This window comes from Pungitius pungitius, chromosome 14 (assembly GCF_949316345.1).
Source record: "Pungitius pungitius chromosome 14, fPunPun2.1, whole genome shotgun sequence".
Taxonomy (NCBI): domain Eukaryota; kingdom Metazoa; phylum Chordata; class Actinopteri; order Perciformes; family Gasterosteidae; genus Pungitius; species Pungitius pungitius.
In genome coordinates, this window is record NC_084913.1 from 16,810,448 (window position 1) to 16,836,264 (window position 25,817).

Genomic DNA, 25,817 nt, shown 5'->3' on the forward strand with positions numbered 1-25,817 from the left:
GTCATCAGGCACTGAAGTCAACCAGCACAGTCCAAAACTTTTACTTGCCAGTGACTGCAGGGATGAGTGTTCATTTAAATGCATATGGTTGACTACAATGTTCATGAGTACCATTTCCTAATTAATACATCCAATTCTATGACATATAAGACATGCATCCATGACATGGAGAGAATACTGCTCAGTAATGTATTTTTATTGTTACTGAATATCATAGATTTTAATCGACATGCGTTAAAATCAGTAGAGCTATATCTTTTTTTGTTTGTTTCTGTTGCAGACAAGGACAGCCGGCGGTGAAAGTCGCCGTAGCAATGGTGCAACGCAATGTTTTATTTACTGTGGCTGACCATTTCAGCCCCTTGTACAGGGAATTCTTTAAACACTCTCACAGCTCAAAACTTTGGGAGTGCCAGCATCAAAAACTACATGCGTCCTTAATTATGCAGTTGCACCACATTATAGGAACAAGCTGGTGATGAGGATGAGGGAAAATCCCTTTACATTAGTTACGGATGGTTCCAATGATGTATACCTTTGACAGCTAAATTGCCTGTTTCCATTACCTCATGTTACCTCATGTTCATGTCACACACACACTGAGCGTTTGTTATGTACTGTATTTCATGTTACAGGACAAGAGAAGATGAACCCCTCAACTGTAAGGATATTTGATACCAAAGTTGTTCTCAGATTTTTCAACATGTGCACCACAATTGGAAGAAGCTGTGGCACAGCTGATGTCATCTATAAAAAAAATCACGACGTCCTAATAGAGCACATGATACCATAGAAAAATTGTGTTGGCCTGCCAGTTGACAATGCCCCAGCCAATATTGGAGCCAGAAATTCAATTGCTGCAAAAATGAAAACCCATTCATTCATGGATGCCCCTGCCATATAATTTATAACACTGCTAAACACGCAGGGAAGAGGTCTTACAAAGTAAGTTTCAACATGTTTGCTTTCTATTAAATATCTTCAGTGAAGGTGCAGTAAATAATTTGCTGTATAGTGAAAAAATGAATATCTTTGAGCTCATGTTATGTTCTGCAGATGTTGGATACTGGTTTAAGAGGGGGGGGGATATGACACTCTTACCTGTCTTCAAAACTTTAGAAGGGTTGGATTCCTATACGGCCGATATTTACCGAAATACAAAAGATTTGTGCTTTGAGCTGGTTGAAAAATGTTGTTTACACAGCCTAACGACTGCTTATATAGCTACATTAGCAAGCTAGTCATCTACCTTCAATTTATATACAACGTTAAGTCTGCAAGTTTTTCGCTGCAGTATCACCTGATGAACACAGGTGCGTAGGTCCACAACGACCCCTCTATTGTCTTACTGTCTGATGTTATGCACCAACCACATACATATTTCGGTAAATGTTTCCTGAAGCAAACAGTTAAAATACTCAATTTGAAAAAAATTGCCATGGCAATTAAAACAAAAAAAGTAGTCAATAATTGTTTTGTGCTATATCCCACCCTTTTTTTAAATATCGGTTTAGCACTGGTATCGGGGTAAAAAAACAAAACGATACGCAGCCTTAAACTTAAGGTGTGTGTGGTCCAGACACAGAGTTTAGTCTAGAATGGATTCACTGCACTTATGTGGGGCAATTGCTGGTCTTTTCCCTGGAGATTGTTTAGTAGTATTTGTAGTTACTTGTTCCTTTCCGAAAGAAACACCTTTATCTTAGGCAGCAGGTCAACAAAATCACTGCGACTCAACCACTGGACATCAGCATGCAGAAGCAGATCTCCATACACGGAATCAAGCTCATCGAGTAATGCCTTAAATAAACAATGCTGAAGTGCTTTGACTCGAATCGAGTTTACCACCAGTGTCATTACGCGAGTCCACTACTTACTGATGAATTACACCATGATACTTCATGAAGTGCAATAAAACCAGCGTGCACACTACAAATTGCCGGGGCCCCGTCAGTAGTGATTGCCATCAGTTCATGAATAGTATGTTCCTGTTCCTACATTTTTTTCTATAAAGCAGATGTTTTGATTTTCAATCCCTCCGGGTTGGTTGATCAGAGGAATTTGACACATCAAGTTAAAAAGTTTTATTTAGAAGAGTAAAAGATATATGAGCAATTCAGGAATCAGGAATCAGGAATCGTTTATTGCCATAATATGTTAGACATACATGGAAATTGTCTTGGCGGTTGGTGCATGACGAAGACGGTACAATAAAGACAACATAGTGCAGCAATAAGATGAAAATAAAATAAAAGTATAATAAAATATAAGCTATGGGTTAGTACGCTAAAGCTATGGGCAGATTTCAGCCAATCACCCTCTCTGCAGAGCGGATGACACGCTGCAACATGCCCTTGTCCTTGGCTGTGGCTGCAGCGTACCACACGGGGATGGAGGAGCAGAGGATGGACTCGATGTTGGCCGTGTAGAAATGCACCATCATTGTCTTTGTCAGGTTGAATTTCTTGAGGTTGAATTTCTGGGAGCTGATGTTCAGCTCCCACTTGAGGTCCTGGGTGATGATGGAGCCCAGGAAATGGAAGGAGTCCACAGTGGTGACGGGAGAGTCACACAAGGTAAGGGGGGCAGGTGGAGCTGCGTTCTTCCTGAAGTCCACAACCGTCTCCACTGTCTTCAGGGCGTTGAGCTCCAGGTTGTTCTGGCTGCACCACATCACCAGGTGGTCAGACTCCCACCTGTAGGCGGACTCGTCCCCACCAGAGATCATTCCAATGAGGGTGGTGTCATCAGCAAACTTCAGGAGCTTGACGGACTGGTGACTGGAGGTGCAGTTGTTGGTGTACAGGTAGAAGAGCAGAGGGGAAAGAACGCAGCCTTGGGGGGAACCGGTGGACCGAGAGGCAGAGATGTGTTTCCCCAGCTTCACGTGCTGGTGCACCTGGAGACTAGGCAAATATGGGAACTGAGGGATGAAGGAGTACAGGAAGATAAATCACTACCTGGGGCAATGGTGGCGCATGGAGTAGTGCAGTGCGCTGGGGGCCGCAAGGTTGGTGGTTTGAATACCGGCTGATGTAAGTCACGTAGTGCTAGTGCCCTCTGGATACCAATCTCTCTGACACTGACGCCTTCTGTCAGTGGTAGTGTACCGGGCCAGCTACATGCGAGACGTAGCGCTACGCAAGAAAAGGTGCTGGTAGGCTGAAGAGTAAAATGCCGGTTCTATGCACTAATTGATTCTACAAAAAAAATATTTTTAAAATTAATTTCAGTAGGGATGATTCAGGTATAATTGTAAATGTATTTTTATCTTCTGAGCTTAGGTTTGTCATCAAGTTCCAAACATAACCCAATAAATAAGACATTTCTGAATCACTCAATGTTATGGGGCGCCGTTTGTGAAATGTTGAACGTTCTAAAATCCTGCACCGTTTTCGTACACAATATTCACGTCGCTTTTTAAAACATTTAGAGAGAAATGAATTTAAAAACATGCAATAACTTTTCCAATAATAATGTTTGGCAGGGTTAGGGTTAACAAAGTTGTTAAATAACAAATATTTGATCGAAATTTAAATCTGAATGTTATATGTAAATGTAAATTTGAAAGTCAAAAGTTAGGATCTTTTCAGTAAAAAATAAATCCTCATCTTGCCTAAAGTTCCCGAACTATTCCCAACTTGTCTGCTCCTCTGTGTTTTGTCATGGGACAGTGGACTGACAGCCATTTGGCAAAAGCTTTGAAAACGCTAATGAATTTGGCTCAGTTCTCCTGGTCAATTTCCTGGAGAGGAGTGTCCCTGTTAAGACCTCAGGCATTTAAACCAAGTAAATGCATCTGTTAGACCTGCTGCTCCCTATCTAACTTATCCTGCATGTATTTTATCTTGTAGTATTTCAAAATATATTATATTGAGACTGCAGCCAGTTTAAGTTCGAGAAGTTCTCATTACACTGTAATTGTTGCCCTCTCGGTGGCGCATCAAATAACAGCAGCGGACCCCTTAAATGCATGTACAAGTAAATCATTTTAATGGTGGTGTCTATACAACGTTAGAAGAAGAACAGCTGACGGAAGACTAAGACTTTTTCACAAATCCAAACATAACAATAACATGGGAATACACAGGCTTAGACAGATAAACACATAGGTTAGCTTGTCAGGCTAATGCTAATAACAGCACTATGAACCATTACGACAGAACAACTTTTTAATCGATCACTGCCATTAACTAAGAAGTGTAAAAAGTTTTCTTGAACAGTGTTTCATACCCATGATAATCTCACCTTAAATGAATGTACAAGTAAATAGTTTTCAGCAGTTAGTCTCCCGTCAGCGTTTTTTTCTCGGAAGCGCATGGACAATGCACAGACATCCCCCTTGTGGTGAGATGGCGACACCCGCTTGTCATCTTTGACTCTTGTTGTCGGCCAACAATTTAAAAATACATTTTTACATAATTCCAGTGGCTGTCCTAGGGTAGGCAATTTCATCATGTGTTGACTAATAATATATGATGTCTATTATTTTGCTGATCTTTTTTTTCATGAATGCAGATTGGAAGTGGGTTGTTCTGGAGCAAGGATTAAATGTTATATTTTAATATTAGGATGTATATACTGAAGGCTGTGATGACTATGCCCAGAACTAATGTTAACATTACATAATCTCTAAACAGATTGTTCTAAGTACGCTATAAAGTAGTTATGTTCCTGCTTATAGCTTGTTTAGATGCTGTTGGTTTAATGTTGAAGCCAAAGTTTGGCTCAAGTAATTCCAGCCTAGCCAGACATACCAGTGTTTTAATTATTGCTCCAAACCAGTATTCATTGAGCGCCTGCAGTAGGAGAAAAAACTGAGAGGAGGGTTGTCGTTGCATTGGTTATGCCATTCCTTTTCCTCACATATGCTGCATCTTGAGGCAAATTACTCTTCCCTCTCTCAGTAACCCTCTCTCAATTACTGATGTTTTGGTCAACATTCTTCTATTGGAAATAAACACAAGGTGTGAAGTAAAGTTGTGTCATGTCCAAGAAACTGTGTTAGTCAGGTTGTCTTGTGTCTATATGTCTTGTGATTTCCTGTTTCACTTTGAAAATTAACCTCCCTCTCGTTTCAGGGAAGTTGCTCTTTCCGCCTGTGTCCCCCTGCCGGTCCGAATGTCTGCCCTGCCCGATTGTTTCTACATGTGCCCTTACCCTGTGTGTATATATTGTCTTCCTTTGTCCTAGTGTGTTCCTTGTGTTTATTATTCTAGGTCTTTTAGTTTAAGCCTTTGTAGCCTTTTTGTGAATAAACTTTTTAAAAATTGTCTGAGGAGACGTGCATTTGGGTTCAGGGCGTGTCCGGTCGTTACGAGATAACGTTGATATGTCTATATTCTCTACCTAGTGAGTTGCCTAGACCAGGGGTCCCCTACCTAAGAAAACTATTTAAAAAAGGCCACATTCTATCAATTACATGTGCATGTCCCTTTTGCCACATTAACCATGCGTATTTTATCTGCGTGCAGAAACTACCCCCCCCTCGGCCGGTAATTTTGTTGTGTTTACTCGCATCACTTTCAAGACCAATTCAATTCAATTAAATTCATTTTATTTTGTATAGCCCAAAATCGCAAATTACAAATTTGCCTCAGGGGGCTTTACAGTCTGTACACATGCAACATCCTCTATCCCGAAACCCTCACATCGACACAGGAAAAACTCCCCAAAATATGAAAAAAACCTTCAATGGGGAAAAAAGGGAAGAAACCTTAGAGAGAATGTCAGAGGACGGATCCCTCTCCCGGGATGGACAGACTGCAATGGATGTCATGTGTACAGAATAAACAATGTAAAAGATGTACAATACATTCAATTTCTCTAACAGAAATGATACAAGTAATTGCAAGTAGCAGAACAAGGATACGGCAGGACCACTGCAGGGACAACCACCATCAGATAGAACCACCATCCACAGAGGCTTCTGTGGGGAGGGAGAGCAGAAAGATGTTGATTTATGATGACAGTAATATGAACCATATTTAAAGTAATGATGATGGCAGCAGCAGGTGTCAGCAGAGCCATGCCAGGAGTCAGAACCGGGGTCCGCATGAAACTATGATCCACGGAGATCTGCTAGGCGAGAAGACCAGTAACATTAAAGCGGCCCTATAGGCAAAAAAGGTTGGACTCCTGATCTAGACCTAACCTGTAATGAATGTAAAATGTCTTAAGCTGCAAAGGCTATTTATTTTATGGACAACTTATAAAGTCTTGTACGAGCGACATTTTTGAAAACTCTTTTACAGCCTCAACCTCACAGGCCTGCAATTTTAAAGAGCTTTTGTCAGTCACGACTTCCTAGTTCCGCTGAGTAGCTCAGAATGTATTGCTTTTCAGAGAATACGGTTAGAGGAAAAGTTTTATTCATGACAGTAGAATCACATGTTTATTAGGAAATTATAATTTTAGTTTTAAATGTTCTTTTAGAAGGTGTGGTTTAGGCCAGTGGTTTTTACGATAGGGGATTGGTGCTACACAATAATTTTCCAATATGGGATATCGTTCTCACGGGTCTGTGATCCACTTGTCACTTGTATTTTTAGTTTTGTAACACCACCAAGGTACGTGGTGGACTGCGTAACAGCCTTTGAATCTGTTACAGTTCTCCTTGACTTGAAATCTAGGTTGTTGCGATCTTTCAATAAATATGTTCTTCAATGCATTCCTTCATATATGGCAGTGATGTGGTGTGAACTTATATTATTGGAATTGTTGCAAAGGATATGTGACCCATTTTTGAAGACTTTCAGCAATACAAAAGACACACCCAAGCAGAGGCCCTTTGTGGTGCAATTCTGTAATGTTATTAACTCATGATAAATTGTCCAGTGATGGTTAAGCTCGCACAATTACATTACATGTAATTTTTATCCAAAGCGACTTACAATAAGTGCATTTCAACTCTAGAGATACAAACTCCGACCAAGAGAGTGACATTTTCGTCGAGATGTAAGGGCTCTCTGCAGTCCTGATAGATGATAGTGGAAGCACATGGAATAGTGATGATGAAGTATGGGCATGAAGTAGTATGGTTGTTCTTGATCTCATTATACTTGAAAAAATATATAAATTGCACACGGTTTTACTGGAAATCATGGCATTATTGGGTCTGCTTTTTGAATGTGGTTTCAGTGTGGATTGGCACGGGCGTCTTGCTTGTGTATTTTTCATTAAATTCAATAGTCTTCTTTGTTTTGTACATTTAAAGGTTTTTCACTTGGAACTAGGTAGAAAGTTGAGCGATATATCAAAGGCAATACAGAACATACATAAAAGTGTTAAGCGGAATCTATACTTGTCAGGGCAATGACAGAGGGCGACCCAATAGCAGACGCAGACACAGGTAAGCAGGATACAACGCTTTTATTTGTGAGTAGCGTGGCCTGTGCGGGGCACGATGCGGGACGGTCGGGCAGGCGGGGTTCGAGCAGGGGACAGACGTAGTCAGCCGGGCGAGGGTCAAGCAGGGGACGGACGTAGTCAGCCAGGCGGGGGTCGAGCAGGGGACAGACGTACTCAGCCGGGCGGGGGTCAGGCGGGAGGCAATCAGGCAGGCGGGGGGTCAGGCTGGAGACAGAGGTGGTCGGACAGGCGGGGGTCAGGTACGAAGGGCAGGCCGGGAGAAGACAGAGAGACGGGAACGCTGGAAAGCTTGGAGACATCACAAGACGATCTGGCAGGGGGCTGACAAACGAACAGAGGTTAAATACACCGGGGAGGCAATCAGGGGACGAGAAACACCTGGGAGGGGTAGAGACAAACACTTAACGAGACACCGGCTGTGACAATACTAGTACTCCTGTGGGGAGACTCCTCACCTAATGTAAGAAATCTTTGGCACAGAATAGAACTTGACACTAAAATAGTGTAATTAAAAAAAACAAAAACATACATTTTCAAGACAAAAGAAGAAAATAAGTTGCTGGACTATTTTCAACTGATCCATCCACATTTTGTAAAGTACATTTTTGGCAGGACGGTGTATGTGAGACTGAATCCAACTTATGCTGTAAGAATAATCGTTATTATATAATAACATAATATCGTGATTGATCACGAACTTGCTGGGATACATCCAATTAATTTTATTCATTTAGGCTAATGACGATTAAGACATTCCTAATATACAGTGATTTCTGAATAAAGTGGCTTCGAGTGACTCAAATTAGATAACTGGACAGAAATGGATAGCAAATAGGAGTCTAAGCAAAAGAAAATCGACTCTCCACAGGCATGCCTTTAATTGCTGAGAAGGACCGTTTGTGTCGAGCTCTCCGGAAGCCACCACTGACTTTTAAAATGTTAATGTGAGATGATCGCGTGGTTCAACAAGCATCACTCTGCCCAGGGCTGTCCTCCTCCCGTTCATTCCCTCTTCCAGCCTCTGCGGGGTAATTTGGAGCTAAGAAGAAAGGCTGTACTGCTCATTACAGCTGCCTTGCCAGTTGGCCCCTGTGGACACAGCAGCCATAGCTCGGCAGTTCTACCCTGTCTAAATAACAGGAAGAGAATAAGGATGACAGATATTGACTGTCCATCACTGCGGCCTAATGTAGGCCACCAGAGGCAATTCTGGGGATGTGTTTTTGCTAGATTTCCTGTCTGCTTCTACTGTGTACTCCTTTAATTCTTCCTCTTGTCTGTGTTGTATTTGAGAGCAATGTGCTTATATTTTGTTTTTGTGTGAACCTATAGTTTCCACCCCTCTGTTGATCCCATTGCCTCACCCCTCTCTGGCTCATCCGGGTGATAACCGCTGGCTGGCTTAAATAATTTGGTGTTTTCCCCGGTGCATCGTCAGTCTGCCCGGTTAGCACACTGGTGTCAGGTCATCTATGACTCCACACCAATTGAGTTGAGTTGTGAGGCAGACTCGGTTTTGGCCACACGGTGCTCATGAAGCACCACGTGCTGCTCCCCCTTGCCGCCAAACAGCGCAGCGGACCCCGTAGTCCCTCCTGCCCATGTGGCTCACTGAACAATGTAACGTGGATAATATCACTGTCACCGTATTCAGTCATTTTGTGTTGAATATACGTTGTATTGATTTTTGCCGATAACGTGACTTGTTGTTAACTGGATTTGTCCAGCAAGTGCCGCATCCAGTAAACAACTTAAATATCTTTCGGTTGAATCGCGTTACCAGCAAGTTGTTTCATGTTGATTGACACCAGATTTTATTTGACAGCAAATGTAATATAAATTTAAGTTAGCCAACGTGAGCTTGGTTGTATTCCTATAAATTAAATATTTACACGTAGATGAGAATAATGGTTAAAATAACAATATAATGCTGTTTCCATACTAATGCTGTTTATAAACCATATAATTCTGTTTTTACAGTAAAATACAGGAAATTTGGCTGCCAGTATTAAATTGTACTAGGGGGAAATTTGTTACAGTGTAATCATGCAAAATGAGTGCATTATCTATTGAAGGCCATTATCATCCGTAGCTTGATACCTTTAATTACATTAACTGGCTTGACGGCACACTTTCATGAAAAAAATGCAGGGAGGGAGTTGGAATATTGGAGTAAAGTAAATGTAATCAAAAATGGGTTGTGATTCTTTCAGGCTATACTCAGTCAAAATGAGAATTGATCAAAAGGAAATTATAACATACCATTAAGGCGGAAAAAAGCATTAGGTAAACTTAAAGGATGGCATAATTACCTCACAGTCGTTGAAATTGTTTTTGAGATGGTGAGTGTGAAACCTTGTAAACAGGGTTCTATGAAACAAACACGACTTGGAAAAAAGGAACCATTAAAATTCATTGGATCCAGGGCTTGACATTCACATGTTTGACCACTGTGGCTAGTTGTTTTCCAGCCACAGTTTTGTTGTTCGGAAATTAATCAAAGTTGACTTGTTTGCTACAATCTACTTGAAGAACCAGATTTAAAATATTTTCTAATGTAAACGAACATCCAAATCAACCCTACATGTACAGTGACCAAATTTTCAGCTCCTAAGTCTATAAAGCTCGTTTTTGTTTGAAAACTGATTAAGAGAGGAGCACCTGGAGCTTTACAACCCTGCACCAGGGGCGAGCCGAATACTCACTCAAGCAAGTCTGGCGCCTCCACGTAGCATAACCTGGTAACGTAGGGCTACATTCTTTACGGCAAAGACCAGATCTCTGAGATTGTAGAGAGGTGTGGGCTAGCAGCCCACCCTTTCTTTCCTTTTTCTGGCTTGTACACAAATGAATGATGAAAATACAACAGCTGCCTTGGCGGTCAGTGGAGTAAGGGCCGACGCAATAATCCAGACTAGTGTTAATTTTGGCAGCTGTCTTTTAGACGAAATTGTATGTTAGTTTTAGTCACATTTAGTCATTTTTATCCTTCTTAGTTTTAGTCTGTTTTTTTTTCGACGAAAACTCATAACATTTTAGTCTAGTTTTAGTCACATTTAATAGAAATATTGAACTCCTTTTCTTCCCTTCTCAGGCCCAGGGACCCCCTGTGCTGTGTCTACAGCTGCATAATATTCTAGGTTACAGTATTTAAGTTGTCCATTAGATCCCACCTAGCCTCGGTCTATAGCAGGGGGGCCATGATGGGTTCTAAAATTTGACAAAGGGGCCGGGAACAAATGGATGAAGTCATTACATGAAAGGATTTGGCAAGTAGCAAAGCAGTCATTTGCAAGGGTCTAAAGAACCGCAGTCATTTGCAAGGGTCTAAAGAACCGCCGACTTCATGAGGACAAGGGACCTAAACGCAACACTTGGAACTGTTGTCTTTGTCTGTTTACTCACAATGCTTTTGACATGGCCAACGGAAACGTCATGGTCCTTTATTGTTTCCACTGTCAAAAGCGTTCTTTCATGCTTAGTAATGAACGTATGGTGGCCGAGACGGTTTGACACAGTCTTCTCGACGTGTGAACTGGTTGAAGTGCGTGTGTCTCGAAACACTGACTTCCGTCACCAGAAAACGGAACAGCCAGGTCCGCATGAGCATCTCTGCTGGCCGACCAGCCCCCAGCTGTTAAATGGGTCATCTCCACCAAGTTCCGCGGCTTTAGCCTGCTAATAGTTATCTAAATGGAGACAGCTGAGCCAAGGAAGCGCACACTCAAATTCACCGAAGTGTAAAATGATCGTCGCACAAGAACCACCGCTGCCCCCATAGTGACCAGGTAGTCTGGGTCCGTGGATCGTGTCATCATGACACAATAACCGCCATACGGGGCCATACGTTGCCCGTGTCTGTTACGTGCATACGAATTTTTAAAAAACGTAGTCACCACCAACATTTGTCTCGTCTCGTTAAGCATAGATTTAGTCATAGTTTTCGGCAACGAAATTAACACTGATCCAAACCAGTGTGGAATTTCTGCCAAGACATGGCGTTCTCCAATAGAAGAAAAGTGGGCAGCGGAAGTAGAGCATTTAATCCAAAATGGACGGACGTTTCTGTTCATACTCCCCACCGGGAGCATTAAACCAGTGAGTCTCATCATGTCCTGAGTTCAGTGTTCCCCTAAGTTTAAAACTTCATGTGGAACTGCCATGTGTGGAATTTTCTGCATGTTTGTTTAAACATGACACTTTTAAAACTTTTTTTTTAAAAGCAGCCCATTTATTTTTGCAGTCCAGTACATGTATCTTCAGTTCTTTGTTACTTGACAATAAATATTTTCAGAATTCATTTGATTCGTTAGTTGTGTATTGATTAAATGCAAATGTTTATACAACTCTATCCATCTATTTAATCACACTAAATAGTCACATTATGATCTTCCAGAAATTTTCTCTAACTGCACCTCTTACCATTTAGTTGAGCAAGGAAGAAGATGTTCTTGTTGGTGCTAGTGAAGGCCTATGGATGCTGGAGCCTGCGAACCCAGGAACTGAATTCGGCAAAGCCAGACATCTAACCCAGTTGCAGAAGCTACTTGACCATCAGATCTTCCAAGAACTACAACAAATCCTCACCAGCTTCACAGGCCCAGGAATTAACCAACCGGCCGGGTAACGTGGTGCCTCTGGTCGTCGACAACAATATCCAAACGGCGGCTCAGGCGGATCCAGGATCCCACAATTTTGTGAGGGTCTTTGACCTCCAGGTTTTTTTGTGGATTTCCAGATTGTGGCTGCGGAGTACAGTTGGGATGAGGAGGCACTAATGATATTGCAAGTCTCTCAGAATGTTTGAGGGGTAAACTCGCGGTTTTCTTACCACTGACTTGGTCAGTAGTCAGCCAATGGTTGAACTCTGTCTGCACTCAAATAAGCTGAAGCAGATTTCATGTCTTTTAAATATAACAGAACAACGACACAAGCGTGACATTTGGAACACCGTTCAGTGGCTTTTTGTTGCATCTGGAGAATTAGAACAGGAAGCAGCAGGGTTCAAACTAAACCACAAGAGCACATTTTTCATTTTTTATTTAGGGAACGTGCAGTGTTTTTCCAAATAGTGTGTCCTAAACTGATGACACAGAAAAAGCTCTGCCATGTTTCCATTCCACTACTCGGCTGTTCTCATTATCAAAGTCATCAAAAAGAAAACTATTTTAATGTTGTATTCTACTGCATTATATAAATTGTCTTTATTGTACCATTTCCCCCCTCCATCAATGACCATTGACTCAAATCAAATCAAACAATATAATAAAACATATTCATTTCACCTTTATTGTTGATTATAAGTCCAGCGGCTGCTTTATAATGCTGGAATGACATGTTTGCATTTAACTGCTTAAACTGTGCTGTGGATGGAGATATCCTGGGGCACTGCCACACATCCGCTGACCCCTCTGAAGAGAGACGCTACTTTTTAGTTGTAAGGATGTTCTGTCCACCCGACGATAGCACATCCGTTCCCATATCCCCGTCTTCACACATCTGAGGGTAAAAAAAGCCATTTGATTTATGCTTGGCTCCCTCTACTGCTCTTCCAGCTATTATTTTTAGATGTAATTTTTCTGCTCTCCATCTTCAGAGTGCTCCTGCCCACATATTGATTGGGTGCTCAGCTAACCACGGAGGTGTTGCTCCAAGAAGATGAGTTGAGTTATGAAAAGATATATGGATGGCGAGATAGTCATAGATAGCAGCCACTGCGCTCTCTAGAAGCCCTTTGACCGGAGCTAGGAAATGTCTGAATCCTTCAAGGTCTTGCAAAAACACATTTTTAAAGTGATTCGTTGTTGAATAAAGTAAATTCATCAATACTTTGCAACTTATTACAAGCTGACGTTAGACATTTTGTAAATAAAAGTTTCCAATTCGGATTTAACCTTTTAATTTACAGTGTAGAACATTAGAATTGTTCGATACTTCATATTGTACATTTTAGAAGTGAAAGATGGAAGCATTTGAAAAATGGAGTCATCAGTATAGCCTTTCCGTCAGTCTGAGAGAAACGTAGCCGGTCTTTCGGAGAGAAGACTGAACATCCGAAATACTCATTTGTTTTTCTACTTTGTTCACTAATCTCTTTAGTTTGCTTTTTACACCTTCAAATATAACATTTCAGAAAACTTCTACTACATCGATAGGTATCTTATTGTCAATGAACTAGGTATTATCCTTATGTGTGAAATCACCTTAGTATATTGTGCAAAACTTTATCAGCTACACAAAGAGCTATGTATATACCAGATGGTTTATCATAGAAAGAAAAGAATCAGCCTCACAAGAATTTTTTTTACAAATATATAATATAAATGTGAGGTATCATTTTTTTTGTGATTTTTGTAACATTGACTTGACAAAGGAGGCATACCTTTTTGGGCCTCAATACATGTGCAGCCAGCCGACTGTTTGAGGATTTAGGTGTCCTTTTGGGACTGTCCTCCTGCATGTGCACTTGTGTGGGAAAAAATGTTAGAAATACCTGGACTTTTTGACGACTCAAAAATGCACAGCTCCAAGGACCAGATGGAACTGACAGCAACAAGGATTTCTCGATTACACACTCACTTGGGATTATCTCCGGACTTTTGAAAATTGAAAGTTAGGGCCGTAACCACTTTTTTGTTGCTCAGAGGAGTGGATGATCGTCAACTCTTAGTTGGTGTTGGACATATATAAGCTCTACAGGGCCTAATAATGGTAAATTGACAAGCGGGAAAAACATTCCGGGTTGTGATAGTGATTGGGTGTCTTGTTTGTGTGGGGCCTGTGTGGGTAATCCTCTGCAGATTGACAACCTGCACACCAGGCACACTGCCTAACACCCTTCCTTTTTTGCTCACATTACTGAGGAGTGAAGACTTCCCAGGATTGCAGAGTAAACAAATCCTTTAGTAAAACATTTCTTTGAAAGAAACTGACTGTAAGATTGGAACCACACACAACCGAGAAAAAGATACTAATGGTCCAAAACTACCCAGGGATACTGAGCAAAGACCCAGTGGGCCTGGGTCAATACTGTTAAAGTATTTTTTATTGTCTAAAGGAAATTAATGAATCTCTGTTCTATCAACTCTGTGGCATCCACCACTACTATCACAGTTACAACACTGACCTTGATCCTGGAGATAAGGGGGAAAGAGAACATTAAGTTGTAGCTGCTGTAAAAAGGTTTAATCACAGGCGGTGGGTGTAGGCAGAGGCTGATCTGAAACGCAGAGCTTCAGGCAAAAATTACTTTTTAATAAATCAAAATATCCAAGAACCCAAAACATAAAAAACACCAAGGGGGGAAAAGCCAAGACATAAAGACAACCTGATGTAGACAATGCAACGACACGACACAAGAAACCGACATGGCTTAAATACAAAGGGTAGGTGCAGGTGATTGGACACAAATGGAAACATTATCCTCGACACTGCAGACAATCACAGGAGAAGACAGGGGAAGGCAGGAAGTGAAGTTACCCCAGGGACACAAGAGAAATGAAACTACAAAATAAAACAAGAGTTGAACCCAAACCGTGACAGAACACCCCCCTCAAGGGCCAAATACCAAATGGCCCTAAGGGGAGGGCGGAAACAGGGGCGAAGCAGACAAGGGGCGGAAGGGTGGGGACCCAACGACGATGGTCCGCTCAGGGAACTCTGGCCGGCGGTGATGGGACAAAGGTGGAAACATCATCATCGACACTGCAGACAATCACAGAAAGTGAAGTTACCCCAGGGACACAACAGACATGAAACTACAAGATAAAACGACATGAACCCAAACCGTGAGAAGTTTGTTCAATTCTCCTCACCATCTTTGGAAGATTTCTTATTCTAATATTATCCTATAATTTTCTGCAGTAACAGTGAGCCCGATGCTGCGGTGAAAGAACATAATTGGATTTGCCCTGTCGCCTTTTGTCCCGTCTTTATCCTCTCACATAGGGAGGACAACAGCAGCATTGCACCGGAGGAGGCAACAGACAGGATAGAAGGAGATGGAGTGGCCAAACATCAGATTTACTGCTTGATGTGTCCGTGCTGTACCTTGATCAAGTGCTATTGATTGACTCGTGAATGAAGCTGAATCAATGAGCAGAAACCTTCGACATGACTTGATGTTTATAAATGTGTTGGAGCAGTGGGCGGCCAAAGTTCAACTCTCCTCTGGTCGCGTCCCCTTTCATTCAACTTAACCTTCTCCCACCCTTGCTCCATGCGTATGAGCGTGTGTAGGCGGTGGAGAAAAGAGAGGCGGTGGGTGCTCACAATATCAGGGTGTGGGTGGTGTTCTTCTCAACCTCGAGTGAAAGGAATCACTACTCTGTGGAGCAGTAGCTCTGCAAAACAGACAGATTTTATGGCCTTTCATGATGTAACATTATTTTGATTGTTAACGTCGAAAACTAGAAATAACTAAGTTGTTTTTTTTAAAGCGATGAATCCGAAAAGAACGGTTTCAAAAGTTAAACAGAAAGGTTGGGGGGGTAGATTTAGATGACTTTGATGACTCGCGAGCCAAAAAAGTGTAGGCACTCCTGATGTACATCATTGGATCCATTCAAAACTACTTTCTTCCCAGTCATCAATGAAAGCCACTCATCAAAAATGAAGCATATTTAACTAAATTGAAGCTTTGCAGGTCAACAATGAAGTGTCACAAACTCCTCCTCGTGAGCCCTGCTGGTGGGAGGAGTTGCAGAGGCTCGGGCCAACACACCTGATCCCAATCAAGATCATCAACAGGATAAAGAGAAGGACCAGACATCGCGTACCCACCGGATCGTTAAGTCGCATTTGTGCGTCGATAGGACAACTGGCTCTTTCGCTCGTTTTTGATTCTGTTTTTGTTCTGTCCCCAGGATCACCACCACTCCCCGTTCCCGACCAGCTGGCCTCCTCACTCCTCATCTGAATTGTTTGATTAAATACCCGTTTTGGTTTTCCTCCTTCAGTCTGAGTTTCCGGTCTGCTTTTGGGTACCTCCCTGAACCCTGACATGAAGAAATTGCTGCGGTGAATCCCACCCTCCCTCCAACGACCTGACAGCCCTCCATTAGTTCTTTGTTCCTTTTTCATTTGCTTTAAAAGAACTTTAAGAAGGAAGGCAAACCTCAGTTTCTCATTCACCTTAGTTCAAAGCATTCGTTATAACTCATTACATTGTAGTGTTTAATATTTTCAATTTAAATATTGTTGGAAGTGCAAGTTAAGAGGAGTTCTTAGTCTAACTTTGATTCACTGAAATGGAACCAACGTCTTTATTTATGTACGGCAAGGAAGAGGAGTCAAGCTCAAACAGATTTGAGCAGACAGGAATCTCGATACACACTGTGTCGGCCACAGCATTGACCCAAAGAGCTGACGTGACAGTATTGTTCACCAACGTGTATCTGTAACAGTGTTTTTGCATGTTTTTAACATTAATAATAGAAGTGGAAGGATACAGATATCCAAAATACTACTTGGGGCAAAAAAGAAGATTGACTCCCTCTAGCTGCTAACACGTTCCTTTTCTCCTCAAAATTCACTCTCAAATCTGATCTGCTGCTGCAGCACATTTGACAATTGTGATTCTGAGTACAATAGGTAACAGCAGACCAAGCAGGGTGATAAAAGGGCATATTTCCCCTGTTGCAGTGAAAGGAAGACTAGAAGCAGGTGTCAGATTGCTGTAATACTTTAAGCTATGGAAGACTCCTCTTTGGAGAAAGTCTCCTTGTTATTTGAGGGGGACTCTGCTCTACTCAGGCAGAATTGGTGTTCAAGAACAAGCCCATAAAACTGGATACATCATTCAGGAACCATGACTACTTGATGTTCCTAAAGCCTGGAACACACCAAGCCGACGGTCGGCCGTCGGGCAGTCTTCATGCGTCGGCAGACTAAATCTCCTCAGTGTGTTCCGCACCGTCTGCTGAAGTTGGTCCTCGTCGGCTTTGTAACGGCTGATTCGACATGTTGAATCGGCGTCGGGGCTTGTTGGTCAGTCGGGCATTCTGATCATTCTGATTGGCTGCTCAGCCAGCGAACCAATACTGCCACCTGCTGGTACGGAAGATATTTCCTCCTACGCAGGCGCAGAACGGACGTGCTACTTGGGCGTCGGGTGTTGAGAATCGGCTTGGTGTGACAGGGCAACTTTGGAGTCTGCTCACATCGCCACTAGTTTGTCGGCGTCGGCTTGGTGTGTTCCAGGCTTAATATAACATCCATGAATTATGTTAGAAGTGCAGGGACAGAGGGCCTGCTCTAGTCTTTATGTGTGCCCATTAAACAGTGTCAGGGCCATTAGTCGTGTTATTGTAGGGGCTTCGAAGTATCATTTCATCTGTTGCTTAATGCAAGTTACAGGGGAATTTTATTGCTCATTACATGCATTATTACTGGTCTTGATGATATAAAGCCTTGACTGCTATGCTATTACCATTAAATACCTATTTGTGTTAATGTTTGATTTTAAAAATGCAGTAAAACTTCATTAGAACATGTTTAATTTGTATGCATTTTCAGAGGGAAAATGTAACATGAGAACACCTTTGTGCATTCTTTGAAATATATCGTTGTCAGAGACTGAATCATTCCACAAGGATGATATAGTTAGAATGTTTTGAGATTTTTTTTAGAACAGCAGCCAATACCAAACTATGCTGGAAGCCACTGAAAAAGTTCTCAATGAAAATTTAAAAGGGGAATGGAGAGCAAAACCTTTTGAGCTGGCTCAGGCAAATAAAAGTGCAAACTATGGACAGTGAGACAATGGACAACCAGAAAAAAACATGTTTAATTTACAATGTAAATCTACAGTACAAAACAGAAAGCTATATCTAGATATAGAATAAAAATGTAAAAAAGAGAAAACGGGAAGAAACTGTTTGTGTAGCGTGAGGTCTTGGTCCTGATGGACCTCAACCTCGTGCCGGACGATGATGACAATGATGGCAATAATGGCAATGGTAGTGCAACATCATTGTCTTTGGCAGGTAGAATTTCTTCAGCTGCCTCAGGAAGAACGGCCTCTCCTGAGCCCTCTTGGTTGTCAGGTGTGGAAGCTGGTGCAGGCGGAAGGCAGGACTCAAAAGCAGGATTTCCAGAAGGTGCTCTTTATTCACCAACAAATCTAACAGAACGTGCACCAACGACGGGTAGACATGGACAATGACGCGACAAAGGACAACTGGCACACAGGGCTTAAATACACAAGGGAGGTGCAGGTGATTGGACACAGGTGGAAGCAATCAGGCAATCACAGGACAGGAAGTGAAGTTACCCAGAGACACGAGACACAAGAAAGCTACAAAATAAGACAAGCAGACCCAAACCGTGACAGAACCCCCCCCTCAAGGACCGAATTCCAGACGGTCCTAAAGGAGGGTGGAACCCAGAAAAACAGACAAGGGAGGGAGGGCGGGGAACCCGACAACCCCCGGCCGCCCAGGGGACTCCAAGGGTCGGCGGCACGGGGTCGGGTCCCTCCGGCCGGGATGACCGCCGGACCTCAGGGTCTCGGGGGGCCGACCGCTACGGCGGCCGGGCCTCAGGGTCTCGGGGGTCTGCCGGGTCGGCGACCGGGCCTCAGGGTCTCGGGGGGCCTGCCGGGTCGGCGACCGGGCCTCAGGGTCTCGGGGGGCCTGCCGGGTCGGCGACCGGGCCTCAGGGTCTCGGGGGGCGTGCCGGGTCGGCGACCGGGCGTCAGGGTCTTGGGGGGCGTGCCGGGTCGGCGACCGGGCGTCAGGGTCTGGGGGGGTGCCGGGCGGTGCGGCTCCGGCGTCGTCGTGGCGGGGGGCGCCGGGCGGTGCGGCTCCGGCGTCGTCGTGGCGGGGGGCGCCGAGCTGTGCGGCTCCGGCGTCGTGGCGGGGGGCGCCGAGCTGTGCGGCTGCGGCGTCGTGGCGGGGGGCGCCGAGCTGTGCGGCTGCGGCATCGTCGTTGCGGGGGGCGCCGAGCTGTGCGGCTCCGGCTGCATGGCGTGGGGCTCTGGGCCAACCCCTGACCCCACCCCCCCTTCAAGGACCGACTTCCAGGCGGTCCCAAGAGGGTGGGAGGGAGGGGTCATGGTCAGGCGCCGCGGGGCCGGGACCGGGGGCGTGGTTCTCGGGGCAGGAACGGGCGGGGGCGTGGTTCTCGGGGCAGGAACGGGCGCTGACGGGCGTCTGGGGGCCGGAACGGGCGCTGACGGGCGTCTGGGGGCCGGAACGGGCGCTGACGGGCGTCTCGGCGCAGGAACGGGCGCTGACGGGCGCCTCGGTGCAGGAACGGGCGCTGACGGGCGTCTCGCCGCAGGAACGGGCGCTGACGGGCGTCTCGGCGCAGGAACGGGCGCTGACGGGCGTCTCCGCGCAGGAACGGGCGCTGACGGGCGTCTCCGCGCAGGAACGGGCGCTGACGGGCGTCTGGGGGCCGGCACGGGCGCTGACGGGCGTCTGGGGGCCGGCACGGGCGCTGACTGGCGTCTGGGGGCCGGCACGGGCGCTGACGGGCGTCTGGGGGCCGGAACGGGCGCTGACGGGCGTCTCGGCGCAGGAACGGGCGCTGACGGACGTTTTGGATGGCGCCGCCGCGGTCGGGTCCCAAGGTGCGGGAACTGGGGCTCGTGAGTGGCAGGGGGGCAAGCGCCGCGCCCGAACCACCCTTGGATTCCTGCGGAAGCCCACGAAGCTGACTCGGGCTCCCAATATTGGGTGTACCCAATCGAACCCTGCTGAGTCCTTCCATGGTCGCGTCATTCTGTCAGGTGTGGAAGCTGGTGCAGGCAGAAGGCAGGACTCAAAAGCAGGATTTCCAGAAGGTGCTCTTTATTCACCAACAAATCTAACAGAACGTGCACCAACGACGGGTAGACATGGACAATGACGCGACAAAGGACAACTGGCACACAGGGCTTAAATACACAAGGGAGGTGCAGGTGATTGGACACAGGTGGAAGCAATCAGGCAATCACAGGACAGGAAGTGAAGTTACCCAGAGACACGAGACACAAGAAAGCTACAAAATAAGACAAGCAGACCCAAACCGTGACATTGGTGATGGACTTGAGGTCCTGGATGTATGAAGTTAATTTGTGTATTTATTATTTATTTATTATAACAAAAAAAAATTCTATCATCACAAACAAAAATCTACATTTTGTAAGTAGAAATGTATAAACTGAAAATAAATTATACGGTAGTTTTGCTTATGAACCAGAATTTTTGGCTGTAAAACAAACTTTTGCTTTCAAGAAGAAAAAAAACTTGCGATCTGAGTTTTTACCTAGTTTGTACCAGCTTACACCGCTGAATGAACGTCTCTCGGTTACGTATGTAACCTTCGTTCCCTGCAGGGAACGAGACGCTGCATAAAGACGCTGTGGGAACGCCTCTGCGTGACCGCATCATGAAGCAAGTGTGAAATCTAACCAATGGCGAGCTGGTACGTCATAGGAGAGCGACGCCGGGACCAGGGCGCTATAAAGGGACCCGAAGCGCAGGACCATTCATCTCTGAAGGGCCGAATCCAGTGCCACGGGCATGCCGGGAGTATGGCAGAACGTTTACGCAGCGTCTCGAAGGTTACATACGTAACCGAGAGACGTTCCCTCTCAGGGAACTCGAGCTGCGTAAAAACGCTGTGGGTGTATTGGGGGGCCCGAAGCATACAAACAGCTGTTTGGAGAGCCTACACAGGGCGGTCCTGCGAACGTACAAGTCTAGGGCTCTGACTGGGCAGAGGAGGTTAAGCTTCGCCTGGTCCGACGTCAGAAACGGGGGAGGACAGAAAGCCTGCAGCACAATAGGCCCGACCGAAGCGGACGGGACCTTAGGAATGTAGCCAGGGGAAGGAAGTAGGAAGGCCTTCACCATACCGGGTGCAAATTCCAAGCACAATGGGGCCACCGAGAGGGCTTGCATATCTCCATCTCCACGCTGGGAGCAGGTGCTGGAGTTGGCCGCCCACCTCCACGCCACCTACGACCCCCACGTCCTGGACCTGGGCCGCAGCGCAAAGATCTCCGCGCTGGGTCGCAGTGACACCGTCCATGACGCCGGTCTCCACCCGAACCGGCCCCAAGACACCAGTCTCCGCCCGAACTGGCCCCAAGACGCCAGTCTCCGCCCATCCTGGCCCCAAGACTCCCGTCTCTGCCCGTCCCGGCCCCAAGACTCCTGTCTCCGCCCGTCCCAGCCCCAAGACTCCCGTCTCCGCCCGTCACGTCTCCAGCCCCCCTGACGCCTGTCCCTGGCCCCGTCTCCAGCCCCCCGACGCCTGTCTCTGCCAGCCCCGTCCCCACGACCCCTGATCGTGCCCCCTCACTCCCGTCCCTTAGTCCATCTGGAATCCAGCCCTTGAGGGGGGGGTGAGGTCAGGGGTTGGGCCGGCGGCCCACGCCATGCAGCCGGAGCCGCACAGCCCGGCTCCCCAGACTGACACACCGCCGGAGCCGCAGAGCCCGGCGCCCCGGCAGACCCCCCAAGACCCTGAGGCCCAGCTGCCGCCCCGGCAGACCCCGTGTTTTCTGTTTTATTTTGTAGTTTTGCATATCTCTTGTGTCCCTGGGTTAGCTTCACTTCCTGCCTTGTCCTGTTATTGGCTGATTGTTTCCACCTGTGTCCAATCACCTGCACCTCCCTAGTGTATTTAAGCCCTGTGTGCCTCTTGTCCCCTGTCGCGTCATTGTTGAGTGTTACCCGGCGTTGGTGCACAGCCGTCCTCGAATTGGGTTTATTAAATAACACTTTTTTTTGGAAAACTCTGCATCTGAGTCCTCCCTGCCTCTACCTGCACCAGTCGCCTTGACACTCCGGCCTCAAGTGCTACCCTTAAGATTGTCTGGTGGGCAACACTATCGAAGGCTTTCCTCAGGTCAATTCTCTCAGAGAGAGTGATTGGCTGCAATCTACCGTCCCTCCAGGACTTGTTTGCTTCCGAGACATTGAAGCGGGCTAGAAAGATTGTAGCTGACCCCTCTCACCCTGGACATGAACTGTTTGTGCCCTTTCTATCCGGCAGGAGGCTGAGGTCCATCAGGACTAAGACCTTCCGCCACACTAACAGTTTCTTCCCTTCCCCAGAGCCCGGGGCCCCCCCTGACTGACTCTAACTCTCATGTACATTCACTTTGTCACTTTCACTTGTCACTTGTCACTTTCTGTTTAGCTGGTGCACTTTATCTTTATTTTTAATTTTTAATTTTATCCATAGATTTAGCGTACAAACCCATAGCACATATTTATTATACTTTTATTTTATTTTTATCTTATTGCTGCACTACGTTGTCGTTATTGTACTGTTGTCCATCATGCACCAACCGCCAAGTCAAATTCCATGTATGTCTAACATATAATGGCAATAAACGTTTCCTGATTCCTGATTCCTAAATAAAGCTACATATAATCCCTTAGTCCTTCACTTGGCCTCCCGAATTGCGAGGATCACCAGATTTGTCGCTGTTCCGTCTACTTTTCGGAACCCTTTTTGGGAGTGGTGAATGGGCAGGCGTTGTATCAACCTTTTTGCCAAGAGCCGGTGATGGAGCCGGCAATAGGCGTTGAAATTGGACGATATTCCCATGGGCTGTCTGGATCGACCTGTCGTCCTGGTACCCTAGGTCGAGCTCCATTGGGTTTGTGGTGTCGCCATTCGGGGGAAGACCCTTGGCGTTTGGGGTTTCGCTGGGGATTACCTCTCTGTCTCCTCAGAACCTCCCAATAGCGGTCCGTCTTCCTGATGTATCGTATTTTACTTATATGATAAATTATTCTATTTGTGTTAACAGTAGTTGTGTGCGTGAAAGCATTTCAATAGCGAACGTGAGAGTGTCTCAATAGTCCTAAGCGGCCCCTTGTGTATATGTATATACAAAAATATTTTGGATAATTGTTTACACTCACATATCTGTATGTTTTTCTTTTGTATGTGGAGAACAATGAAAAAAAGTCCAATTCGCCAACAAGGCTGATTCTGACTGATAAATATTGTTCCAGTTTAGCATCTGCATGCTATCTTTGCCAATGTGAGATGTCCGCATACTGAGATTAGCATTCAGGGAAAAGCCCCAATGTGCCTGAACACTGCCTCACAGGGCTGCTAGCATTGTTGTAGAGTCTTTGTGTTCAATGTTGAATAAACATTTATTGACAATGTCCATTTGCACAACAAATGCATCTGTCGTTCTTTTATACTACAAAAGTTGAGACCATGTTGTGGTGGGATTCCACAGAGAGGCTCACAAGGTTTGTTTACGTCTTCATTTACCGTCTTTTTGCACACAATATATATTTCACTGAAGGAAATTAAATGGACTCCTAAAGTGAGCCACGGTTCACATCTGGTCATGAGACAAGATCATTTTCAGCTCAGAAATAAATATCATGGCTGTGAAGCATGGCCGCTGATCCAAAGTGTGCATGTACGTCTGCATGCTCTGCTGCATGTCCTGCACATGTGATTACAGAGGTATGATTATCTTCAGGTCTTGCTGGTAATCCCTCTGTGCCTATTTGAGCTCTAATCAGAAAAGAAAGTAACATCCCATATAATCTATAAAGCCTAATATGTCTTGAATATAATCTTGTTGTCAATAAAACGATCCATCGATTAATGTGTGTGCATTGCGCAGCTCCTCAAACTAAATGGAATAATTCTCTTGTATGTTTAAATATGCATCACAATGTAATTATAACATGGGACTCCTTTGAGATGAGAGCCCCGTCATCGTAATGAATTCATCAAAATTTATTTATAGCGGTAATTGGTTAACTGGTGGCAAAACATGAATGCAAACTTCTTAGATGTCCTAAGAGAATATTCTTTAGCTACTACTTGAATTTATTTTTTTCTGTCCAAAGGCACATTGGAGTTAGAAATTGAATATATTTTTCAATATAATATGATTACACAATGTCACGTTGCATTACTGATTAGTATAACCCCACCGATTCAGTCCTCCTCTTCCTGTGTGTGAACTTTATTTATTTGTTTATCATAGTGAAAGTTTTTACTTTAATTACACCATTTCTTAAGGCTACAGGTATGCTTATTCGTTTTGATCAAACAGTATTGACAAAGCGACAAAGAGAATGGAGGGATGTTCAAAGTGATTTTAATCTTTAAGAAAATGTTCTAACTAAAGGTCCAGAGCAGGAAGTCCAAAAATATGTATGAAAAAAAGCCCCAGTCTAGATTTTCCCCTCAATAGAAACACCAATTGTCTGCAGGCTCCCTGGAAAGACAGCTTGGTTGACTCACAGCTGCCTCCAATTGATTCCTTGTGGCCTCTGTGGCCTGCAGGTGCAAACACTAACAGTCCCTGGGTGACCCTATGGCTCCTTCAACTGCATCCTTCTGAGCACAAAGTCACGCTTGTACTGCTCCACAGCCAATAACTAGCAGGACCTTGACACCACCGACTGCACTAAGCCTCATATTCAGCGCCAGTGAGAAGACGGCTAGTACTATCCAGAGTGTCACAGACTCTGTAAGAGCATATTCACTATTCATAAAAGTGACAAAAAAGAACTTGTTTCCCTGCGAGCGGTCAATGCGACATGGGGCGGCTGTGACCACCAATCGATCCAAAAGCCAGTTTACAGCAGCAAAGTTGTTACACTTTGACAGCATCCGTTCTACTTGTGTTTGTTCGACACAAGACAAATCAAAGGCCCTTCTGTGCGTGGAGGCTTTTTAGCTTCTGAGCATCCTATTGGCTCTCTGCTCGATCCATATTTTAACATTGGTGCCAGCTCGGTCCCAAGAAAACGTAGCTTCTTGGCCAATTGTTGCTCTTTCCAGCTTTCCTCCATCTCGCCCTCTACCAGCAAGTAAAGATTCAAAGCATGCCTCGTTTAGTGGAAATACTGAAAGCAGTGTACTCTGTAGCAGAGCTGGAGGACTGTGGGCACTGGGTTTCACTTTTTGGTTTACTTTCTGTAGCAGTACAGTAGGATGATCAGAGCACACATCCTCAGGCAGATGCTGTTCCCAGTTCTTCCCCTCACAGTTGATCAGAGTGTTATGATGCCACTCTGCGTTAGCTGACTCAACAAAACCTATGACCTATATTTACATCCATCATCTGTTATCTGACATGCAATCAGTTTTAATATTCTGTAGGCTATGCTCTAAGCCCCCTTCTGTTTTAGTGGCCGGGATGTTGCGTCCACAGCACAGCAGTCGTATTGTCATATTTACAAGAGAGACAGTGGGTGTAATGAGAGTTTATTGTGAGGATTTACACTGGCTTTTCCCCTAGAACCAGTTTTTGACATCCAATATAATTGAGATCTCTAGTTCTCTTATTTTCACTGCAATATTCTGTCATAGCAACTTATGCATGTTGGCCTATTTAAATGTTATGTGCAATGGTTTCTCTCTTCTTCTGAACAATATGACCAGCTAGAAAAAAACAGCTTCCACACAGTGCAGATGTTGTATTTCAGACTACTGTGTGTGTCTGCATGTTGTCAGTG

The 25,817-nt window shown here is 44.9% G+C and overlaps 1 protein-coding gene across 1 annotated transcript in view; it reads left to right on the plus strand.

Annotated features, from left to right (window-relative positions):
- Positions 1 to 25,817, plus strand: part of LOC119227919 (uncharacterized) — a 42,497-nt gene that overhangs the window by 3,981 nt on the left and 12,699 nt on the right. Inside the window, exon 3 of the mRNA XM_062557419.1 lies at positions 21,286 to 21,427. Within this exon, the coding sequence (XP_062413403.1) occupies positions 21,286 to 21,427 (142 nt within the window). The remainder of the gene's footprint in view (positions 1 to 21,285; positions 21,428 to 25,817) is intronic.